The sequence below is a fragment of the Oxyura jamaicensis genome, chromosome 4 (genome assembly GCF_011077185.1).
Source record: "Oxyura jamaicensis isolate SHBP4307 breed ruddy duck chromosome 4, BPBGC_Ojam_1.0, whole genome shotgun sequence".
NCBI lineage: Eukaryota > Metazoa > Chordata > Aves > Anseriformes > Anatidae > Oxyura > Oxyura jamaicensis.
In genome coordinates this window covers 62,598,190-62,617,355 of record NC_048896.1, presented here as the reverse complement: position 1 = coordinate 62,617,355, position 19,166 = coordinate 62,598,190, and the positions used below count along the sequence as shown (strand labels likewise).

The 19,166-nt window shown below is 40.4% G+C and overlaps 2 protein-coding genes across 2 annotated transcripts in view; both read left to right on the top strand.

The window, feature by feature from the left end:
• Positions 1-15,013, top strand: part of SPATA5 (spermatogenesis associated 5) — a 190,593-nt gene extending 175,580 nt beyond the window's left edge. Inside the window, exon 16 of the mRNA XM_035326060.1 lies at positions 14,673-15,013. Within this exon, the coding sequence (XP_035181951.1) occupies positions 14,673-14,849 (177 nt within the window). The 3' untranslated portion in view covers positions 14,850-15,013. The remainder of the gene's footprint in view (positions 1-14,672) is intronic.
• Positions 10,047-19,166, top strand: part of SPRY1 (sprouty RTK signaling antagonist 1) — a 33,474-nt gene continuing 24,354 nt past the window's right edge. The window contains exon 1 of the mRNA XM_035326064.1: positions 10,047-10,059. The gene's annotated coding sequence lies outside the window, so the exon portion shown is untranslated. The remainder of the gene's footprint in view (positions 10,060-19,166) is intronic.

Below are 19,166 nucleotides of genomic sequence, written 5' to 3'. Positions count from 1 at the left end.
ATTATGTCTTCCAGTTCATTAATGCACTTTCAACCATGCAGTGGATCTAGGTACTAATAACTCACAAAGCAATATACAGGAGAACGTTAACTTCCCGTGCCACTAGAAATACAATTTGGTACAAGCGTATAATGTAGTTTGCTGCTGCTGCTGTGAAATTGATGCTTCAACATAGACTTCAACATAGTTGAGGCTGCCAGTACAAAGCCTGTGCTCCATTTCTGGGAGATCTCTACTTCAGTGAGTTACACGTTATTGTCAAATAAATGCACATGCAGCAAACTATGTTGTAGGCTGCAACCTCACACTTGCAGCAAATTGTATTTCTAATGAGAGCTGTGCTGCTTTGTGGCTGTTTCAAGTATGCATTAACACTTTTTCAGCTTCAGGTCAGGCTGCCTTTGCTCTTCAGTGCAGGAGAAGAGACATGAGAGGCAATGTCCTGTGTTTAAATAATGAACGGTTGTGCAGACATTAACAACCTCAAAGTCACTGCAGGTCATGGTGAGCTTTGGTATCTCCAGTAGGCAGGCAGTTGATTTTTAAAGAGTAAGTACCTGCATAAAGATGATTACTACAGCACAGACATTAACCATACAGGATCTGATGAAATGCAGCAAAATTATCCAGCTGGCCTCAGTGGCAAAGGGTAGCCTCCTACTAGACCTTCATATTTCTTCATATTTTCCTTTTACTGTAGACATCAGTATTTAAATAATAGGTGGAAATCCTCACTGATTAACTCCATTTTAATGAATGGAAGAGTGCGTGGTGAGGCGGCACTTACCATTGCTTGTGCCCTGCATGCATTGCAGCTCTCATGCAAGCCCCAGGCCTCTTGAGTCAGGTATTTAGTGTGTGTAGATGTGAAATGCAAATGGTTTGCGCCTTGGGAACAGAGGAGTCGGGTGACCAGGAAAATGAAGGACGGTAATTTGTAGATCTTTGCACATCACATCAGAGATTGGGAACCCAGGATGCAACTACTGCTGGTAGGTGCTTTGCATGCAGTGATCTAGCTGTAACTACTTTAACTATTTAAAGTTAATGCTGTGATTAAAATGTAAAGCACCAAAGAAATGTGGCACATTGGTGTTAATCATGATTTGTTTCTGTTACCAGTGCAAATGTCTTAGCATTCTTAAATTTATTAATTGAATGAGTCTTGTGTAAGAAACTGCCTCTTGTTCTAATAATGGATACTAATGAGTGTAAGATTTTGCAGAACCAGTAAGTACCATCACCTTAAAGATGAAAAGTGTCTTGTTTGTTGATTGAATATGTTCTGTCACTGATTTATAGCTTCCACTTAGGTTCCAATTGTACAGAGCAGATAAATGTTTTGGAATGTATTTAAGCATGTGCTTTACTTCAGTCGTGTTTACTGACGTCAGTGGAGCCCGAAGCATATGCTTGTATGCTTTAAGGGATGCTTCTTGAAACGAGGAGAGAGGAAGAGAAAGAGAAGTCTCTCCTTCCCTTGCTGGTTCTCCTCTTCTCATGTGTGAGTAACATATTGTGCGTCTGGTTTTGTTTAAATTCAAGGATGGCAAGCAACCACATTCTGTGAAAACTTCCTATTCTTCCCATCCTTCTTAAAGGTTTTTTTTTGTTTTGTTTTGTTTTGTTTTTTCCTTCTTGTTATTGGTATTTGGTAACCTGCAGAGACAAAGTGATGAGAAACTTGGAGGTCTTTACAGAAGCGTTTATTCTAGCAGTGTTTGTATAAAGCCCTGTGGTCCCACTAAAACCCCAGTCCCTTTGCTTGCTTTGCTCTTTCAAGCACAGCCTTGGCACGGGCTAACTCTTCATTAGCACAGGCTCTGTTGAGAGAGAGGTAGTGTGGAAGATGGATGGGCGAATCTCCCAGCTCATGGCAGTTGATTGAATTGCCTCTGTGCCAAAATAGTGCTCCTGAAGCCTGGCCTAATCTTTTACAGTGATCATAAAATATATGGATACTTGTTTGTAAATTATACATCTTTGAACCCAGTAAACCTCTTGGTTCTTCTGAATCAAGTGTGCTTAATGTTCAGATGAGTTTGTGTTCTGAGATTTAAAATGCAGTAGTACTCATTATGTACTTTAAAATAAATCTACAAAATAAGTGTGTTTACAGACACTACTTTTTTAAAGGGGAAAACAAAAGAAGAGTGGTTTTGTGTGAGGATTTACTTTTTTTTTTTTTTTTCCTTTCTTTTTTTAAGCTGTGAAGCATTTCCTGACATGTTTGTAACAGCTAAGCAGGATGTTTGTTGAATTCATATGTATGTGTAACTGTTATGTGGCTATCCCTGTTTTGCCAGCTGCCCGATTACTGTTGTGACAGACCAAACAACTGCTAAATGACAGCACTGAAAATAATTCTGCTGTTATCTCAGGAAAGCATAGGTATTAGACTATTTTTAAGGGCCATTTGCATGACATTTAAAATATTCTGTAGCCTTTGAAGGTAAGGAGAGGAAGATTTTGTAAATAGCCGAGAACGTATGTAATTGTAGCATTAACAGCTAAATGTCGCATCTTTTTTTCTCCATCAAAGTCTGGGTTATGTGAATAGGGTTATGCTGACCCTAATTATGAAGTCCAGGGCTGATCTTGGATTTCAAAACCACTCTTCTGTGTGCAAAAATGTCAGTGTAAACTCTTGTTGAAACCATGTAAACTTGATCAGGATCTTCTTTTAATAGAGAAATCATATTACGAAACGCATCTGTTCCCAATAGTTTTATGAAATGCCTTGTGGCAATTATAGCAATCTCTTGCTTAGGAAATAATACCAGGAAAATATCTAGCACATTTTTACTGTTTTTCCCTCTTCTAGATATATACTGTGTGAAAGAGAAGGATCAGCAGTCCATCACTAGTACATAAATTAAGAAGTCCCTTAGTGGCTGCCTTAATAGCCCTAGTAGTACATATTTAGTGAAAGAAGAGCTGGAAAGCAGCATGCACATTTACTGCATAGCTGACTTGCTGTAAAGTTGTCAGGCAGTACTTATTTATGAATCTTGCAACCTGAAAAAAATGATAAGATTACCACGACATGACAAACACCGGCTATAAATAGATTTCCCCTTCCTGCTCATCTCCTCTTCCTCCTGCCCTTCACGCTCCACTCCACCGTAACAAGCTGCCGGGGCCGCCCAGCTCCCCCAGGTGAAGGTCAGCTCCTGATGGATTTTTGATCACCATGTAAAGATCTCCTGTTAGTATGTGGTCCCAGTTTTAACCTCTTTGCAGATTCCCTCGATTATCCCAAATCACTTTCACATGGAGCTGAGGTTAAGCTTTATTTCTCTTGGCTTGTCCCTTCTGTAGCAGACACTTCCTCTTCACTTTGAAAGGACAAAGCGATGTTCAGCTGCCTGGGCCTGCGCCCAGCAGTTGATTTATACATTATTTAATTTCCTTTAGAAAATTGGAAGCAGAACTTTAGGAGTGGAAGTCAGTCCTTTCCATTTGTTTAAGGATCTTTTAGAGCTAATATAATCATCGATAGTAGATGTCAGCATGATTAGGGTGACTTAAGGTAAAGCAAAGAAAACTGAATACCAGCGGAAATTCTTCCGTAATGAAGAGGGTGCCAAGATTTATAGCCATGCACAGCATCTCTGGGTTTGGAACTGTGGCATTAAAACATGAAAATGGAAAATCATCAGATTTTTGAGTGATGTGTTTAAGACACCTGTTTCCCCTTACTGCATGGCAGACTGTGGCAAGAAATGTTTGTGCCCTTTACCGTATATTTGCCATTGTTTTTTTGGGCTGCAATGCTTTCTGGAACTTAATTTAACCAACTAAATAATTTTGCAGAAATTCTTCAGTTAGTCCGGAGGTTTGCATTTGGGCTGACACTGCATTCACTTCTGCAATTAGGTCTGCACATGCTGTCAAGTGACTGCCAAGGCAATTTGAAAATTTCTCATGCAGTAGTCAGGAAATTAAAAATTAACTCTGGAAAGGACATCATATAATATTTGGCAGCGCGGTTTGAATACCGCGTCCACTGAGGGTGGAAGGTCCTCATTAAAAAAAAAATAGTATGAATGCCGAAATATTTCTTCCATGGGGTTTTGAATGATCCACAGTTGAGTGAAATATTGAAAGAGGTGAAACCTGTAGCATACATGGGATTATGGATATGATATGAGTTACTCGCGGGCTTTAGTTTAGTGGAATAGCATTTAACGAAGGAGAATGAGAGTCCTGTGCTGCCCTAGGGCTCTGTGGTGCTACGGCTGCTCTTCCCTGCTTGGGTCTGTGGGGAGAGAAAATGACTTCAGTGCCAGAGAGGGTCACTGTGACTCCACATCCACACCACATCTTGCAGGGTTAGGGATTTGTTCTGAAAGTCGTTACCGTACTTGCTAAGTCGCAGATACACGAGCAAAGCATTGTGCATTACAGCTGCACTGTACAGCCAGCACTTCCTGATGCAGCCTGCAAACAAGCAGGTTAGGCACTTCGTATCTCTGCTTTCGCCTAAAACAAGCATTTTCACCAATCTGGGCGGGTGAGGTAGTTGTGTGGCATTACATGAGAAAAAGGGATCAATGAAATCCAACTTCCCCATGACACTTGACATCTTCAGGACTATCTCATACCAGACAAAGCAGATTATTAGTATTACAAAGTCTTCCAGATATCATGAAATGTATTACGTTTATTATCAATTAGGAAATGCTAAGAGCATATCCTGATCTTTAGAATCCTGAATAATTTCAAAGAGTAGAGAAAATAGCGTTTTGTTTTTTGTTAAGTATGCAAACCAGTGCTTCTGTGCTAGCATCCTGTATGTGCTGGTTTCGGTCTTTTGATCACCTTTTACTGTATTCAGACAGGAGTTAAAACACTCTCTCTTTCATAGGGAGAGGGAGAAAACCTAAGAAACCAGGGAGGTTTTTGTAATAACGTGGCACAAACTGAGGAGGATTTTGTGAGTGAGTATAAAGGAGAAGAAATGAAGGAATTTGCTAAGTCAGATCTGTTATCTTAGGAGTAGCAGATCTAGTTACCCAGAATACTGAAGTGACTTTCAGACGTGACATGGAGTCAGTGTTTTCAGCCGCAGGAGAGCACTCAGATGACATGTTTTAATGTTAACAATGCAAAAGCAGATGCCATTTGGATTCACTGAAGGTAAGTGGCAGCTACAGGTTCTTACAGATGAGCATTTTATCTCATGTTGCCTCACTCAGTCCTTTGGCTTGTTCCCAGCATGCGAGGTGCCCACCATGCTAGGGACAAGCTGTGTCATTTGGTAGAGAGCTCGTGCTTTGGGATGGCATTATGAATCCCTCACCACACGTGCTCAGTGATTCAGTTGACACAGCAATGATATACCTGAGATAAATTGCTCAAATTTTTAATTGAAACTAGAAGTAGTTAGCAAATGCACTGTTACTGCCAACAGAATTGTATTAAACAGTTTATGTCTGTATAACTCAAACTATCCTTCCTCCCTTGCTATTCTTGTTTCACTTATTTATGTCATTGTTTTTTCTTGCTAATTACTTCTTCGCTTTTCTTGCACAAGCAAAACTTGACTTAAAACTTACTTTAAGTTCTTTACCAGCCTTTCTGCTTCTTCCTTAAGGACTAATAACGTTGCAGGGAGGGATCTAGCCTTGGCTGAGAGCATTGCTTCCTAGGTCTAACTGCACTCCCGGTCATATTCCGCCTCCCTAGAAAACAGGCATGCAGTCCTCCAGTTTTCTTGGAAAACATGAGCAGCTGGGTACCATGGGAAGCTCCAAGAGGTAAACTTAGAAACAGTCTGAAATTCCTCTAGCACTCTGCCAAGGAAATAGATACTCCATATGAGACATCTCACACCTTTCAGGAACTAAGACCCAATAAATGAAAAAGCAAGGGAGCATCCATTAAGGACATTATTCATCCTTTAGTCTAAAAGCCATACACAACAAATGTCTTTTCTCACTCCCTGCCTCCACTCAGGATGTGTGTGCACATGTAAGTAGCCATACAGGGGAAAAAAAAAAAAATCAGAAGGTGTAATATTCTCTTTTATTCTCATTATTATATGATTCTTTTATGCTTTCTCTCCAACTGATAGAAACAATAAGACTCAGAAAATTTCCTAGAGTTTCTGGACATTATTTTTTGATGAGTTTGTTTGCATTTACTGTATTGTATTATGATATCTCATACATAGGTAACTACAGTTGCTGTTAACCTGCTAGACAAAGACCCTGCTAGACAAAGACAATATTTGCCACAGTAGAAGGTCTGAAGACAAGATGAAAGGGAGAGTTTAAAATCCCACCAAATATATATATATATATTTTTGCTTTTCTTTTTGCTCAGTGGATTCAGAAATGTAGGGCTCTAGCTGTCATTTAAAGGTGGCATAACGGAATAGATATGCTGCTGGAGCTGAAATGAGTTGAAAGACGGTTCTAGACTGGCTGGGTTATACCGATGAGAAAATAAGTATTTTTAGGGAAGAGCACTGCTCCCAATTCCTTTTGCAGAACTGCGTTTATTTGCTTTGTTTTGATAGCCCCTCCTACTCTCCCAGGTTAAACCTGAGGAAGGAATTGCTGGCTTGAGAAGCAGAAGCATGAATTATTTTTCAGTGCAAGAAATCTGGAATATGCTGAATGTATCTTCCAAACTCCTATCTGTGTAACTCAACATCTGAAAAGAGGGCAAGCAAACAAAACAACTAATTAATACCCATACTGTGGTAGGTTTCATAAGGTAGATGCTGCCAAATCTGTTTTGTTGTTTTTCCTTTTGTTTTGCTTTTCTAGAGAGAAACCTATGACATGTACGGCTAATGTTCTCCTCCAACTCATTTAGTTTTAAAATTTTTAGTTGCATAATTCAATCTGTCTTGCTAGCGGCATTCAGCAAAATCACATTGGCTGTATGTACAGGTCCTCTGTAGTAACAGCATACTCTGAGTGAGAACACACTATTCTGTTAATTACTTTTAATTAAAATGAACACACACGCACACACATATGTATTTGTACATATAGAAAGACTGTTTTTCTAGTGGCTTGGCTTCCTTTTCCTCATTGAAGGGAAGAAGTTAAACTTTCTCATTAAATGTTTATATAAAAATGAAATAATTCTGAGGTTAACCAGAAATGCAGCTTAATCTTGTATAGAAACATGTGTGTGATTTTTTTTTTCAGTTGCACAAATATAGCTGAAACTTGAAGTTGGCAGAGAGTGCTGTTTAAAAATATTTAGTCCCAGCATGTAAAAACTCGTTTTGTTACGGAATTCCTTTGTGAAAGGTGTAGCTATGCCATGTCTCTGCCAAAGTGATGGGATCCATATCGACATAGTACGTTTTGGAAACTAGCTGCGTTTTGGGCTTGTAGTTACAGAAGTTAAATTGGAATTTACATGTTTTATATATAGCTTGGAAGGATACCACATCTAGTAATATTTTTAAGAGAGTGGAAAGAAGAAAAAAGAAAGCTTACAGATGGATTCGAAGTTTTGCTCTGTTAGAACATGTCGGGATGAGTAGAGGTATGTATGATGACACTTAGCATGTACCACTGAAGGCTCCAGTTTATTCTCTCTAGCTGTCATCATGTGCTATAGTTATGATACATATGCTTAATTTTGGCTACATACCTCATCTCTTCCTTCTCTTCTCTGGGCGTGTTTAAGCTTTATAGAATAATAAGAGCTACTGATACACGTGATACTGTCTGCTGCCCAGGCACAGCTCCTGCTGAGCCTTTGGTCCTCTGAGAGCAATTACATGCAGCGTTTTGTGGCCATTAATTGTGTCCCACAGGAGCAAAGGGCCAGTTGCCTGGCTCAGTCCCTCACCAACATGCCAGGTTCTGTGACAGCAGGGGACCATAGCAGGTAGATGAGGCGAACCTGAAGCCTGGACCTCCTGGATGAGACCAGGAAGAAGACAGTCTGCTGCAGCCTCTCAAGGGAGTTGTGGCCACCACAGGAAGATCTGAGCAGGACCCATCGTTCTGGTCAGGCTGGGTGTATTCAGGTGGCACAGCCACTGTGTGTATGCAGCACCTCGGGTAGGTTCTTTCTGGGCACACACATGCATGGTCACAAATGCATTGATTGATCTGCAAAATTACATAAATAAGCAAACTGTAGATTAAATACTAAATGAAGACTTGAGCCTGTCTGTTCTAAACTAAGGTCACCTACAGGTATCATTAAAGGAGCTGGTTTTGTTCAATTACATTTCCTTAACAACCTCTCATGAAAGAAATCAGGAATAGCAGAGATTGTTTGCTCAGTTTGTTGGATCAAAGACACAAGACACATATAATACCTGTCCTCTTTATTTAAGAATTGCAAAGGTGCTTGCTTCTTCATTACTACAGACTTGTTTTAAAGTAGATTATCCAATGTCAGCTCATGTTGAATGTCTCTTTGATAAACAAGGAAGAAGGAAGTCCATCTTTTTAGAAAAAAAATGTTTAATTATAGTATTTTGTTGCACAGGATGGTTTCAATACAAATAGGAACTCATCTGTTCCAAGGCAGTGTTCATGAATACAGAACCAGACTAGATGTATATGCTTTAACTTCAGGAAAAGTAATAATGTTTTAAAACGTAGCTGCTTTGAAATCAAAGAACCATCTATCTCACTGAGGCACTTACATGGCCTGTGAGTGCCTTGCACACTTGTGGTTTTTTTAGCATTGCTGTTGCAAGCCATGTAAAGTGACAGTCGGGTATTCAGTAAATTCCCTCCAAAATCCAAGTGATAGGGGCAGCACGTGAGTCTGAGGAATGAATGGGTACTGTATGAAAAGCTAATATACTCTGTCTTCTGTTCAGAAGAGATTGTTTTCCATTTGCAGGATGGCCAAACAGAGAATCCATCTGATTTAACTCTGCAGATCACAGATGTGGGTGGAAGGAAGAGGTTCACATATAGTGGTCAATTTTATGTTGTTCAAAGGTTAGATGAAAATTTATCGCAGAGTAATTGATTATTTCCTAGTATCGGAAACTTTTTCTCCTAGGCAGAATGAGATTTGTAGTAGCCTATAAGACTTTCTCTTCTCAGAGAAGAGAAAAAAGGCACGTTATCATGTATTTCCATATTTTTTTAAATATATACAACAGGAAAATTGATCCATGGGAGAAATACTAAATTGAAGCCTTTTTGAAATGCATCAAAAAGTCCACCTCTCATGACTTAAGATCCTCTCAATTTAAGTCTGTTTTGACGAAGGAAATGGTAATTGTGCTATCTCCAACGAGTATTTTTATCTCCAAAAGCAGTACCATGTACAAAAGCATTATCTGCAGTGCATCTCCCTTGCCCAGCCAGCGTCGTGCTGTGATACCCGCAGAGTGAAGCTCAGTAATATAGTGGTGAGCTGCTGTTGGTTTTTCTGTTTCGGTTTTCTGATGGTCTGGTGATTTGACCCAGATCAGGGAAGGGCCAGCCTTGTGCCAGCACAGGCACAACAGAGGGGTGCAAGCAGGTTGTGGGTTGCCTCTGCAAAAAGGGGAAGGGGCAGAGAGGGGACACCATGTCCCAGGGGTCACTCCCCACAACGGAGAGACCTGCTGGGGCTGGCGATCGCCTCATGGAAGCACAAACGGGGGTAGGTGCCATCCGTGCCCAGCACTGCCTGGAGCCCTGTGCCAATTCCTTGCAGAGCCTGTGAGCCGCTGGCATGGCGCCGAGCCACTTAGGGCAGCTTTAGAGTAGGGACAGCAATCTTCCCCTACTCCTCCCTTTTAGTTCCTGCCTGGTTGATTTTCTGCTCTTGCTTTGGAAAGGCTTCCATGGCTATCTCTTTTCCAAATCAGGTCCTAAATCCCTGGGCCCTAAGAGCCCCCAGACCCCCATTTTGGTGTGGGACAAGGCTGTTGCTCCCAGCGGCTTTGAGCTTGGGCTAAGCAGGATGTCTGACACGGGCGGGAATTTGCCCGAGTGAAACAGATGTCTTGACCCGGTGCCATTCATGTCTTGTTAAAAGGCTGTGCAGGACCCCTTTCTCTCCCCGTAGCAGAGCGGGAGAGCTAACCCGCTCAGCCTCGCCGGCACGCACCCCACCGGCACGCAGGTAGCTTGCGGCCAGGAAGCGCCACAATTCGCGCTATTCACAAACCGCAGGGTACTATTCTGTTCGCAGGCTCCTAATCCCTCTTACACACAACCCCTTACAACTTTAACTGGCGGGGTGGAGGAGCGAGTTAAAAAGGAAGGAAAAAGGAAAATGAAACACAATGTACAGCCAGGCAGTGTCTGCCAGTGACTGCACACACAATCGACACCAGCTGCAGCCCAATTAAAGCCGACATTCACAGGTGTTCCCCACAGACCCTGCACGAACAAAACCACTCTCTTGCAAATACCTAAGGCTTCAACACAGAAGCTCATTTTTTTTCTTTTTCTTTCTTTCTTTTTTCCTTTTTTTTTCTTTTCTTTTCCTTTTTTTTTTTTTTTTTAAGATTCTTTAAAGCTATTTAGAGCACTTTAAACACAAAGAAGCTGAAAAGGACTTTCAGTCCCCTAGAAACAGTTGGTGCTTAATGCCAGGAGGGGGGAGAGTCAGCCCGGCTGAATCAGGCAGCAGGAGAAAGATGGGTTATGCTGAATGCTGCTTATTCAGGGAGCTGTAGCTGGCACTGGGCATTTTATTGTTGCCAGGCGTGAAATGGGAAGGAGAGAATAACTCGGTGTAAATCCATTTCTTTTTGGTACTCAATGTTATTTGGAACATAGCTGTGAGCTTGTGTGGGGCTTTGCTGGTTGCTGATGGGGGTGTGTGGTTTGGATGACGTGCTGGAGCTCTCCCTTCCTCCCAGGGTAACTTGACACAGTCCCCTTTTTGACTCTGAAGTAGGACTCTAGCTGTTTAATTTCTGATCTTGGAAGCACTCACTCAGATGACAGATTGTTCCTTATGTTCAACTCCTGTTGTTAACCAAAAAAAAACCCAATGATCTGCTTTTTAAACATGGATTGCAAATTATTTCCATGCTAAGAGAGGATCCCAGATAGCAGACTAATGCATAGGTCAGTAATTTGCTCTCATTGCGCTGAAAATGAGAATCGCGTTTGTTAAATTTTCATTAGTAATAATATTAACAATCAAAATAGGCTATATCATGGTATTCAGAGAATCAACAGTGTTCAGCCACACCTGGCTGCCTATTCATCTCTGCAATTACACCCCACACCTCAGCAGTTATTGCTTAATTACCTGCTGCCTGGCCTGTTGCTGTTTAATCACTGTTGTTTCTGACATTCACTTAATGTCTTCATTACTGCTCTAACAGCCAGAGCTGAAAGCCACTCCATACTCAGATGCAGTCAAGAATATCTATTTCGGCCTTCAGGGGTTTGAGGCGCAATTTTTCCTTTGCAACAGCACTAGGACATCATTTCTATTCTTTACAGCGCCCTGAGGTTCAAAAGTCTTTTTTATACTAAACGGGTAAAAATGGTGGTCCTTTGGATTTGGATTTTAAAATAATTAAGAATTATCTTAAAACTGGCAGATAGGTATTGGTGCTTCACAGCGTGCGCTTACAGAGACAGGCAGATGCTAGTCATGCCGGTAAGTGCCGTGAAAAGAAAGTCAGCCAGGCTTCGAATTCACAAGTATAAGATCTAAATTGGACATTGTTACTCCGTAAAAAATACTGGAGGCGTTGTGGACAGTTTTTCTGAAAAAAATCATCTCGGCACAACCCAGAAGCCCTGCGGCACGGCTCCTTCTAGCCACAAAGGGCTAGGGCAGATCCAGAGGAGCTGTGGCAGCTGGTCTGAGGCATGGACGGGCTCTGCAGGGACTGAATCACCCAGGGCTCCTCGGCCTGCAAAGACTTGACGGAGAGGGGATGAGATAAAAGGCTATAAAACCATCGATGATATGGGAAGGTGAGCAGGGAACAGCAGATGAGTCACTGTTCTCAGAGGACAGGAACTAGGAGGTACTTGTTGAAATTACCCTCTTCTAGACAAACAAAAGTGCTTTTTCATACAGTGCATGATTAGACTGTGCCACTTATTACAGGATGTTGTGGAGGCCAAAAGGAGAAGTGATTTAAGAAAGTAATTGGATGAATTCACTGAGGATAAATCTATTGCGAGGTTTTAAAATGGGTGATCTAGGTGGAACACTTGGTTTTGGAAGTGACGCTAAGCCTGGAAAGGACACGTATCCTGCTGCACAGCCGTGGGTCAGTCCCAGCCAGTACCTTCTGCTACCTTTCCTCTTTATCTCACTTGAACCGACTTACATTATGTTTTAATCCAGGCAGAAATGAGAGTTTTAAACCCTTCTCTTGCTTGTTCTGGTATGAAATGTCTTGATGTGACTGTGACCAAAAATGTCTATTAAAAACCGTGGGCCTTAGCCCAGGCATACAGCAGATTTCACCAGGTGAATTCAGTCCCATTTCCATTTGGCTAGACAAAGGCTAACTTGTGTTTGCTTCCCACAGGGGATTTAGCTTTACTAGCTAGTGAAAACACTTGTGAGGATTTTTTTTTTCTTTTTATAATTTCCATATTTGAATGAAGAAAAATAATTAAACCTGCTTTGTTCCATCTCTTACCTAAGAAACCTCATCTCCTCGGTTAGCAAAGGAATGGAAACAGTGCCATGGGGCTCCTGTGACCAGGCGGAAGGGCCCGAATTTTAACCATTGTGCCATATTGCCTGCCTTTTATTACTGAATAATATATGAAAGATGTAGTCCACAAAAATTCTGAGTGCAGCCAGGAAAAAAGAGAATGATAATTGATGCCTTAAAATTCTTCCTCTTCCCTTAAATACTCCTGAATAACAAATAAAAGAATATCATTTTTCTGCTGTTTTCTCATGTCTAGTAATTTTCAGTTATCACAGAACTTGTGTTTCAGACTTTAAGAATACAATTAAAAGAAAAAATCCTGTGGAGGTTAATTATGGTCACGGTTGCTGATACTCTTGGCAGAGCACAGAGGAAACATCCAATCATCCTCAGCAGTATTGGCTTAGGGGCACGTTCCTCCTAAGAGTATCACTGTACAAATGAAACAGGAAGAGATAGGACTGGCTGGTGTTCCTTTTTTGGATCTGCTGGCCTGACAGTCTCTCCTTCCACTTCTGCTTCAGTGAAATGTATCAGCACCCATCAACTGAACATCTTGTGCTGCGGTAATACCCTGTGCCGTCATTTTGATGCTGCAGATAGTTAGTTGGTGGCCTCTGTGAGCAGGCGTGATGGACAAAGCCTGCTGTGCTGTGTTCTGGGCTTTTTCAATATTGCATATGAAAACCCACAGAAGGTCCTCTTCATATTGTGCCCTTAGTGCTGTAGTTGTGAAGGGAAAATGGACCCCTTCTTCAAGGACCAGCACAGCTTTGCAGTCCAGGATGCTTGGGATCTGTTTTTCTATCACCCCTCTTCTCCCTTCTGAAAGATTTCTGGGCTTGATTTTAAACTGGGATGGGAGGGCTGATCTGCTTTGTGTGTCTGTGTACATGCTTTGTTTTGTTTTTTCTTTTTTTCTTTTTTCCTTTTTTTTTTTTTTCCTTCTTCAAGTAGCTTTGTGTTAGCGAGTAGGAAATAGTCACACCATCTACTTTCTGAAAAACCTGAACGGAAGGACCAAAGCACCTGCATTACTTTGTAGAAGGATGCGTTGCCTTTCTCTGTAAGAAGCTGGTGCACTAAGTCCCAGCTCTGCTTCCACCTTTATCTGTCTCCAAAGTCCTGAAAAGCATTAAAATGCATAACAGGAGTGTTTAGCTTCACTGCTCATTAGAGCAGCACGGAACTAAAAGTAATATTGTTGTAACTTGACAAAGCCACCTAAATCCATGCATGTTTTCTTGTGAAAGCTTCCTAAACATGCTGCTAAATCCTCTAAAAAGCTACTAAACGGCTTTGGCAACCATTAGCACAGCATAAGCAGGGGAACTCTTTTCAGTAAGTGAACAAACAGAGAAAATATGCTGAATAGCTGGACAAATGTGTTTCAGCTGGCTCTTTCATTTACAGATATAAGGGAGCAGTCAATATCAATCACTGTTTTCCCTGTTGCACTGGAAATCACAATATCTCTTTTCATTCCACAAGCTCTTTTCACCACAGTAATGTGTCTTTAGAATGACACTGGCATCAGTCTGTTTCCGCTGTCTGAAGTCCGGAGAGCTTAAAAACACATTTCAGGGTATGAGACCTTAACCCTCCTCCCTTTCCACGCACCCCTCTCCTTCGAGCCTTCCTTGCTGAATTAATTGTTTTTACTTCTTTCCCAGCTTAAAGTTTAAAAGGAAGAGTGCCCATGGAGCCTGGGAATATCTGCTCTTGTGCTCTGGGGACAGTAAAATGTATAGCTGCTAGTTGGGTTTTTAATTTATCAGGTGTTGCAGTGAGTTTAAGGCAAGGTAATAAGATTATCGAGTTAAAGTAATTTGCAATGTACTCTTCTATGCAATGTGAAGTTACTGTGGTTTGAATTTGAAGCTTTATCACGTTTCTGGGAAGTGCTAATCACCCACAGCTTCATTTACTTAAAAAAAAAAAAAAAGTATTGGCAAAATTCTGTCCTTGTGATTATCTGGCATTTAGAGCATATTGATATCCTTGTGCTTGCCTTCTTCATTTCAACTTAGACATTTTATAATAATAATAATAATAAGGTGCATTTTTTTTAATTATTTTTTTTTCTTTGCAGATAACAGCAGTCTGTAGAGAAGCAGCCTTGCTAGCTCTTCAGGAAGACATAAATGCCAAATTTATCATGGGACGGCATTTTCGGTATGCACTGACAGTCGTGACACCAAGAATTCCCGATTCCTTAATCCAGTTTTATGCAGATTATCAGCAGCAAAGTGGACTGCACGCACTTTGAAAGGCAAATTAATACATACGCCTGCTCATAGTGTGAATAGCAAATTTCCTTTGTAAAGCTGTCAAGAGCTAAAGAATTTTGTATTGTACACAGTGTCCAAAGTTGACTCAAATGCAGAATCGTCATAATAAATGCCCATGTGGATTTTTTGAGTGTAACAGAAATTGTGTAAACTTTGTGTTTGACAATCCAAATGGTGTAATCTGCATTTTAGAGGTAGTAAGAGTGCTGGTGTAATTCAGTGTTTCTGAGTGTACAACCACATGTCAAAAACTAATTACCAAATTCTGAGGTTTTGGTGGATCCTTGGCCCTAAAAAGAGTAGCAGTGAATGTCATGACTGCCTTCGTTTGTTCATGCCTTAACCTCAGTTTAATCCCAGAGACCATCCCAGCGAGGCAGAGACCTGGGGAGTGGCCTCGCTACAAAAATGCTGAAAATTATTCTGAATCTTTTGATTTATGGTCTCCAGAAAAGCTGCCAAACAGGCTTGCCGACCATAGAGCTTTCCAAGAGAAAGCGGAGGTATCCTGACTGATTTTGGTGAAACATTTATCTTTGGTATTAAGCAACTCCTTTTTACACATAGTGTAGAGCAGGCACGTTAAAAGTTGTACATCACGAGGCTTCCTTTGCATTTCAGAAAAGTGAATTGCATCCAACTCTTGGCTAACCTGAAACCACTTCCAGGCATCAACAGAAGACTTTTGTTGTTGTTTGTTTCTCTCAAAATAAATACGGGTGGTGATTAGGAATTTCAAGTCGGCCAATGGAAATCCCGATGACTCCTAATGAATAAGAAAACCTCCTTGCAGAAAGTGTTATAAATGACCACAAAATAGTTTAGGGACAGATAAAATCTTTTCAACTTATTTCTTGTTATATCACCTGTTGAAACAGCGACAGATGCCTATGGGCTCTCTACTCCTGCATTCGATGTGAGAATAAAGCAAATTTATTTTCAGCATTTTTCCCCACAGTGGAAAGGCAACTTCTCTATTCTAGACTTGAAAACTAGAGGGAAAATAAAGCAAAACCAATAAAAACTTTAATAAAAACAAAAAAGGTGACTAAACCTTGCATTTCAGTGGGTAAATCTCTGTTTCCCTGGTGTTTTGCAGGTAAGTAAAAGAATTCCTAAGTCAAATTTTTAGCCTAATCCTGCTTTTACTTGTCAGAGTGAAAAAGAAAGATCATTTCATCATTTCAGGCTTTACCAAGTGTAAGATTTTTTGGGGGTCTGTTTATTGATGGTTGTGAAGACTTTTCTTTCTTGCAGTCATATATCTGTTTGCAAATGAGATATGATTATTTGGAAATTTCTGTCTTTTATAAGGAATATACTTGTTATAGTTGTCTAAGAGAGTTTCCTACCACATTTAATTTTAGTATCAATATGAAATTTAAGAAGTAATCTCTTGGCCTTGATTGTGGTTTTTCTCTCCTTAGTTCCACTGTGCCCAAAATTTGTAGCTCTTAAAAAGAAATCTCATTATATATTATTATTATAACTTTTAGCTTAACCTCTTGCTGCTATAAATAGCATTTAATTTCATACCACTGAAAAGGATTAGAGGATGTAGAAAAGCAGGTAGTTTACTTAGTTCATCTGATGTATGTTCAGGTTTTGTTTTTATTTATTTATTTATTTATTTATTTTTTCTGTCATTGTTTGAGTCTTTAATAGTACATCAGATGGGTTTAAAAAAAGAATGGTAAACTGGAAAAATTGCCTTGGAAATCAAGGTCACATCTGAAACTACTGTATCCTTATTTTCTAAATTGTGTATGCTCCAACTTGAAGCTCAGGATGAGAACCATTTATCGTAACAATTACACTTTACATGTTTCTAAAAATGAAATCCAATGAAACTTTCCTTCAGTGTGTGTTCCTGAAAGAAGAAATGAAGGATCGTTTTTACTGCCAACCAAAAAAATCTGTTTGTGATTTAGTATCCTAAAAGTAGCACTGAGTGATGCTTCAGGTGAGTAGCAGAACTGGATTGCCTTCCTTGGGAAGTGCTGAGATCGCTTGGGAACATGCACCAATGTGAGAATATGAACTGAGACAAAGAGGGGCAGGTAAGAGCTTGCTGCTCTTCCTGTAAGGGGACTTCTGTTGACATCAGAGGGAGTTTTACGCATTGTCTTTTAGATAGATACCAGAGAGAGAGAGGGAGAGAGAGAGAGCGCTGGCCCATGATTGCTGCTTGTGCCTTCGGAAACAAACAAAAAACCCCACCACCATCTCTGCAAATATTTATCCTTTCATCCTCTTATCCACATGGTACCATATTTTTCCACATGATACTAAAAATCTGTTGATACATATTTACATGCCTGAAGTAATTTTAAATGTAGGAAGCTACTCATTGGGTTTATGGAACTTGATTTAAAAACCGAAAACCAAAGATGCTCTTTATTTAAAAAAAAAAAAAAAAAAAAAAAAAAAAAAAGGTAGTTATGGCAAATGTGAAATCCATCCCCAGAAGGGTTCTGTTGCTCCCAAATAGTCTATTTGGAAGGCTTGGCTATTCTGATGGCACTGAAAATCTTACCCCATTGCAAGCCACAGATAATTATAAGACTTAAAGGAAGGGATGATGATTTCCCTTCTGATTACTAATGATAGATCGCTCCTATCAAGGAACAGAAACTTGAAACCTTATTATCAGAATTCTGGAAAATAACTGAAAATTTCTCTTGGAATACAGTTTTGGTCCAATCTCATCAGCAACATAGGCCTTTCATAATCATTTTGAATCCTCCTTGGAAAACACTGCAGCAAAACAGCTACCGCATGTGGCTATATGCCAGGAGATTGCAGGCCAGTGAGCACTTTTGCACCCTCAAACTCACAGGTATTTACTGATGAGGGCACTGTAGGACAGAGTACTGCAAAAGTGTCTTCTCCTCACGTATCTTTTAAATGAGTGGTTTTTAATTCGGAGCTGAACTTCTCACAGTATGTTTTACTGAGCGCATCGTGCCTTGGCACTGAATCAGTTTGCTTGCAGTATGAGGCCATATAAGCCCGAATACTTCGACACTTCAGAGTAAATCAAAGATAGGTGTTCTTTCTCCTGCTGGGTTAACCACCTTTATTGTTGTTTGGGTGTTTCTGTGAGATTTCATATTAATAAAACAACAGAGGCTTGGTGAACAGAAAAGAACACATCTGAGAAGAACATCTCTCTCCCACCCCCTCCTTACCTCTAGATGTGATTTCTGTACTTATTTCTTTACATTCTTTAGAAGCACGGTTCCTTTCCTGTCGGCCATTATCTTTTGGAGCTAGTTTTTGGCCCAAATACTGCTTGAGTTGCAGAACTGTTAACATTAAATCAGTTTTTCAACATTTCAGGCAAATTTTGTTTAAATACAGAGTTTAACTTTTTCTTCCAATAACAACGTCTTGCAAAATGGCATAAAATGTCTTTTGACAGGTTTGCAAAAAAATGACTGGGAGAATATTTATGATCAAAATGCAAAAATGTCTTCACTTAACTTGAAAAAAGTCCAGCCCTGTGTTTTCCCTAATGCATAAAACAGATTTGCTGTGCAAGTACAGCATACAATTCTTAATCCTGGAAAACGAAGGAGTTAAGTTTATTGTGGATAATTCTCCTGCAGTCTCCGAGTGAGAATAGAGCATAAGGCTTGCTTAACTCAGGTGCAAGGGAGAACATCAGGGACAGAAAAAAGATCATTTTCAAAGATGGTTATTTAAAATCATGGAACTTAGACTTGTCAGCCCATATGAGTTTGGTGTCCTTAGAGTAGATTTTTCTGGTTTGTGTATTCTGGCTCTTTCCTTTTAGTTTCTTTACTTATTTTCAATGTCAAAGTGTGGTTCTTCTCCTCCAGGAACTGGGCACGTGCCAAACATAATGCTCCTGTAACTTAGCATTGGTTGATTAGCACTGTGGAAAGGCTGCGTGGGGATGGTGTTTCTTTGGGAAGCGAGCTTCAAGCTCCATGCTGATGGGGCATGAAGGGGGTACAGAGAAAGCCAAACCATGAAGTGTGGTGCTTTGCTGTGTGCCCTCCTGTAAGCTGAAGTTAACTGATGAACACTTGCAAGTTCATGGGTAGGAAAATCATCGCTCCTTATTGCAACAGGCAAGTATCAGGCCTGTGAAGGAGACTGACTGTGAGGCTTCTGGTTGTCTCTGTCTCTCCTGGAAAAAAGGTATGGGTTGCGTGGCCGAAGCAGTGTTGAAAATAGAGAAGCAAATGTTCAGTGGTTTTGGTAGCTCAATTTTTAATTGCCAGCAAGGAGTGAACTTAGAAGGAATTGTGTTTGGAAGACGAAGG